Source organism: Oryzias latipes, chromosome 22 (assembly GCF_002234675.1).
Source record: "Oryzias latipes chromosome 22, ASM223467v1".
In the NCBI taxonomy this organism is placed as follows: domain Eukaryota; kingdom Metazoa; phylum Chordata; class Actinopteri; order Beloniformes; family Adrianichthyidae; genus Oryzias; species Oryzias latipes.
Window position 1 is genome coordinate 24,340,394 of NC_019880.2, and position 5,259 is coordinate 24,345,652.

Below are 5,259 nucleotides of genomic sequence, written 5' to 3' on the forward strand. Positions count from 1 at the left end.
AAAAATATATAATGTTTGAAAATTTTCTTAATTATTTTCATGTTATACCTACTGTTAAATCCAAACAATAATTAATTTCTTCTTTTTTATTAATTTTACTTTTCTAATCTTTTAAATTTAGCTTCAGCATTTTAACCTGACCGATTTTACTATTAAATTGTGGCTTTAGCAATAAATAAATTTATTTTTATTTGTTTCTTTTGTTTTATATTCCACCTACTTTTATTTTTTAGTTCTGAAATGAATTTCCTTTTAGATAGTTGAAGTAAAAATGATTTTAAAATGTTTCTCCACAAGAGGGCGGTAACGAGTTTTCCAAGTGCTTTTACCACCATAGAAGAAGAACCGATGCCGAAGAAGAAGACATACGTCAGACTGGACAGAGTGTAGACCAGTTTCGGGATAAATCTTTCCCGTTGTTTTGTCTTCTGAGAAAGTTTAAAATTGTTAAAATGAGCAAGTTTAACGGACCGGTGGAAAGTGAGGCTTATGAAATCGATGAGCCAAGCGACGAAGAACGCGCTTCGAGCAGGTATGATGTAAACAGACGGTTAGCTTCATGCTAGCAGCACGAGGCTAACAACAGCTGAAAGCAACAAAAACGGATAAAAACATTACATGTTTATGATTTGGTTTTTAATGATGTTTTTGATTTTAAAGGTAGAATATATGCAGGATAAACCAGTTCCTAGACGTTTAATTTTAAAGTTTGAATCAGGTTTTAGACCATGATAAAAGAGACGCAATATGTCGCATTTTGGCGCTGTGTTTTGCTTTGCTTCATGATCGTCATCATGATGAAGGTTTCCAAAAGTCCAGTTTTGAACAGAAACGCCTGTCTTCAGCTCCGAGGACGAGCTGGACGTGCTGCTGAACGGGACGCCGGACCAGAAGAAGAAGCTGATCCGGGAGTACCTGACCGGGGAGAGCGAGTCCTCCAGCGGGGATGAGTTTGAGAAGGAGATGGAGGCAGAGCTGAGCTCCACCCTCAGGACCATGGAAGGAAGCTGGGCCCCTGCAGCCGGTAACCCGTAACACGCACAGACACACACAGGGCCCTTCCAAACACAGAAACACCAAGCTTTTGTACAAAAGAGAGCTGCTTGTTGTTTTGAACCACTTTACCACATTGGAGCCACCAGCCCCAACCTCAGCCGCCTCCCAGCATCATCATCAGCAGCAGCAGCAGCAGCATAACTGTCCGTCTCTCCTTTCAAAACCATCTCATTCTGCTTCTAGAGCCTGATCTGGGGGGTATTCCAGAAAGCAGGTTATGCTAGTTACCACGGTAAGTTTGAGGCTAAGGAAGTTGATACCCTCAGCTTTCTGTTTTAGAAATGGAGGTATGCTTCAGGGTAGGTCAAGTTGCCATAGTAACTCATGCTCTGAACATAACCTGGTCTGGAGCAGGTTTAGTTGAAGCTTAGTTTGTTTTCAGAGAGGTGAAGCAGCATGGCGTGTCCATTTGAAGATGATTTAGTGGATGAAGAAGCTCAGATAATACTTTTTCCACCATTGTTCTCCACGCGTTTCCATGGTTACTCCGTAAATCGGCGATCTATTGAGAATGTCTTTATGTACCTGCTGTGCACGAGCATTAACCCAGGGTTACCAAGTCGAGCGCAATTACGCCAACTCATACCCGGTCTTTTGGAACCGACATACCCAGAGTAAGCGATTTCAGGCGGATTTCAGCCAGAGTTCAGGGTTAAAGTCAGGCTAGTTTAAACATGCTTCCTGGAACACCCCACAGGTCTTCTGATGTTTCCATTCCTCCATTCAGTGCAGCTTTAAAAGCTGTTCTTCTCTTTAGAAGCTGCAGACTTTAAGGTCTGAGCTGTAATGAACAGTCAGATCAGTGACCAGCATGGGAGGATTTGTAGATCCAGACAGGTTTCATGCAAAACTCAAAAACAATAGTTTTGACCTGATACCACTCATGTTTGGCTTCTTTACTTTGTTTTAATTAATAAATCATACAAACATTAGAAAAAAGATATATTTTAGAAATACTGTTCAATTTAAAATAGAAAAATGCTCTTTTAATACAATGTACTTGCTATAGTAGAAAGTCAAGTCAAACCAGCCGGAGTCCACAACCTCTCATCCACCAGAACCTTCAAATCCTCCACAATTCCAGGAGAAATTGAATGATTAGTTTGTGTTAAATAAAAGTCCCAAAACAAACCAATAGTTTGTAAATTTTGAATGTTTTTCTGCAAAGGCAGCTCATCAGCTGTTCTCTGGAGGGGTTGGTCTGCTTCTGTATTAATCTGACTGCAGACGAAGGTTTCAGGAGGGATTGCATGTGAAGGTTTCCTCTCTCCTGCAGCAGAAACTGGAGGAGGCAGCGAGGTTGTCGGTTCCTCCAACCCTCAGATGTACGACAGCGTTTACTTTGACTCTGATTCAGAGGAGGAGGACACAGCTGGTAAGACGCACACTGACGCGGCGTGAGCACGGGCATGCTAGGTTCACACCGCCCACGGGAATCCGCGTCTACGCCACTACTTCCAACGAGTCCAAGTCTATGTAAACGCTTGTAAATGCGCATTTCCGGCTTCTTCGGTCAAAACTCTTTTGTTCGTGCATCTCTGCGCGAGTCTTGATGTCTGTTTTTGTACAAAACCTGCACCCACTGAACGCACTTTGAAAGTTAAACCAGTTGAACTTTGACCAATCAGAGAGTCAGATTTGGTAGTGACGCATGCGTAGCATCCTTTTTAATTCACCAAATGGGCTAACTGGTTGAAAGGTGATCAAGAAGGAGAAATTCAAAATGTGCAGTTTGTGCCCTGCCAGAACTACATGACACACCAAGTCTTTCATAAACCGGAATCGAGCCGTGAAAGAAAACGCCTGGAGATTTGCACCGCTTTGAATTTTCCTCCCAAGCCTCCTCCAACTGGAGGTGGTGGACGTGTTGGCGCCCGTCCACTGTGAACACCATATGACAACGCATGTCCAAGAATGTGTGACACGTCTGGTGTGAACGTAATTGGGAGTGGGAATTGGACTAGGAATATTAATGTTAGCGGTTGACCGTTGTACCACCATGCCAGAAATTCTGTTCTAGTACATACATAGAATAATTCTCAGGGTTTGAATGCACGTCATGAAATGACAGAGAAAGGCGTTTGTCCACAGACGAACCTTCACGCCGTGTCTTTGCTCCTGTCTGGTCTTTGACCTTTGACCTCCCTCTTTGCGTCTCCAGGCAGCTCTTCGGCTCGCAGGCGGAAGCGGCGCCTCATTCCCAGCAACGACGAGCTGCTGTACGACCCGGAGGAGGACGACCGGGACCAGGCCTGGGTGGACGCCAGGAGGTGCGTTCAGGATGTCTGTGAAGACTCCGATGTCTGTGATGTCTGAGCAGAGTCTCTGTGTTCAGGCGCGGCGGCAGGACACACGCGGCTGCGGCCGCGGCACGCCGCTCCGGTGCTCAGGGCTTACCGAGAAGCGACGCCGTACTCAACTGTCCCGCCTGCATGACCACGCTGTGCCTGGACTGTCAGCGGTGAGGAAGGTTTCTGTGTGTCTGAACCGTTACAGGAGCCGCTGAAGCCTGACGCGCTGTCTTCCACGCAGACACGAGACGTACCGCACGCAGTACCGAGCCATGTTCGTGATGAACTGTGTGGTGAAGACGGACGAGGTGCTGCACTACAAAAACCCATCAGAGAGGAGGAAGAGGAGGAGGGGACAGAAACCGGAGGACAGCCAGGCCTCGGCTGAGACGTACCGGCCGGTGCAGTGCTCCCAGTGCTCCACAGAGGTCGCCGTTTTCGACAAGGACGAGGTCTACCACTTCTTTAACATCCTGGCGAGCCACTGCTGAGCCGCCCGCTGGCTCCTCCCACCACAGGATCAGCTGCTTCGCCTCGTCGACTTGATGCAAGAGAACCGCAGTGATCATTCCGGCAGAGACTCTAAAGCGGATGTGGTTTTATGTGGTTCTCCTGATCTGCTGCCATCAGACGACACCTGACAGGTGTTCCCATCGGCGCGTCCGTCTGCCCTTCTTTGGAGCAACCGATGCTAAACTCCAGACATTTTCTTTTCCTGATGGTCGGGAAGACGCGATGAGAGCCAGAGAGAAGCAGATGAGTTTGTTGGACTGAAATGGTTGATGCTGGGCCCACTCCACCACAGCCCCCACATGTGGGACACAGTTGAACACTAGTTCTCAGCAGAAGCGGCAACGTGGTCTTCAGAGGAAGCTCAGTGAGAAGTGAAAGAGGCTTTGTTAGATCCCTCAGTGTCGTCTCCATCCTGATGGTTGGGGCTCCACAGCTGCAGATTCAGATCATTTTTTCCTCTGTTTTCACCTGACTTCTGCTCCCACAAAGATCTGTTGGTGGAGCATCTGTGAATGAGCAATCTGCGGCGTGAGGAAGAGGAGCCTTGCTGCTGTTTGGGAATCTTCATGCCGATAAAGCTCCTGGTTCCTTTTAATGATGGAGGTTTTCTTCATCCTTTCAGACTTAAAGCTCTGACTCCTGCCAAAACACGGTGATGTGTAGAAAACGCTGAAGATCTGGTGGGATCAGACAGAAAAGAATGTTCTCTTTTAAACTCTGATAAAATATCTTTTTCTATATATTGACATGTTCTTATTTCATAAAAGTTTATCAGGAAAACACTCAGAAACAGAAAGTCATGTTCACAGTTCAGGTTGGTTCTTTTTTCCTTTTCGAGGTTTTATTTTGAGACATAGTTTATGAGCATGAATGTATCTTAATGGAGGTTAGGAAGTCCTCAAGACTTCTTAGCACAAACACATGGAGATGAGTCCGTTGAAATGAAAATGTTTTGCAGAATCTGCGTCCAACCCAGAAGTCTGAGATTAAACGCCTCAACATCTCTCAATAAAACAATGTTTCGGGTATTTTCCTGCTTTCCAATTGAATGTTTTGTTTCAAATACTTTTGGTAAACAAGAGTGTCTGTCAGAGCAGAAATTAGATCACTGAAGAAGCGATTTTGGTTCTTTTGTTAACAGATAAACAGATGAGCTTATTGGAGTTTTTAAAAGCCAAGAAACTCCACCTGCTGATGACAAACCAGAATGTTTGTCAGAGAAACATGATTAGTGATTTTTGTTTTCCTGTCATGTAAAGTGTGACAGTTGAAATGAGAAATGACACAAAGATTCAGAAGACTTGCTGGTAGTTAAAATGTTAAATAATTATTGTTCACCAAGAAACCACCTAAACTATAGAGCCTGTTTTCCTTCAGTGAATGTCGTAGTTTTTTCTTA

The 5,259-nt window shown here is 45.1% G+C and overlaps 1 protein-coding gene across 2 annotated transcripts; it reads left to right on the top strand.

Moving 5' to 3' along the window:
* The first annotated feature begins 322 nt into the window (after positions 1–322).
* Positions 323–4,888, top strand: eapp (E2F associated phosphoprotein). 2 transcript variants are annotated; one of them, XM_004082742.4, is made up of 6 exons: positions 323–532; positions 846–1,024; positions 2,333–2,431; positions 3,218–3,326; positions 3,392–3,517; positions 3,589–4,888. In XM_004082742.4, exons 1-6 carry the CDS (start codon positions 453–455, stop codon positions 3,836–3,838), a joined length of 843 nt encoding a protein of 280 aa, XP_004082790.1. In that variant the 5' UTR covers positions 323–452; the 3' UTR covers positions 3,839–4,888. The 2 variants fall into 2 exon arrangements, with proteins under 2 accessions (XP_004082790.1, XP_011489053.1); XM_011490751.3 differs by having other exon boundaries at positions 2,336–2,431.
* Positions 4,889–5,259: the final 371 nt, after the last annotated feature.

Coding starts and splice junctions, on each gene's coding strand:
- eapp (XM_004082742.4), top strand. CDS start 453: ATGAGCAAGTTTAACGGACCGGTGGAAAGTGAGGCTTATGAAATCGAT. Junction 1,025..2,332: donor AAGCTGGGCCCCTGCAGCCG/GTAACCCGTAAC, acceptor TCTCTCCTGCAG/CAGAAACTGGAGGAGGCAGC. Junction 3,518..3,588: donor CTGTGCCTGGACTGTCAGCG/GTGAGGAAGGTT, acceptor TCTTCCACGCAG/ACACGAGACGTACCGCACGC.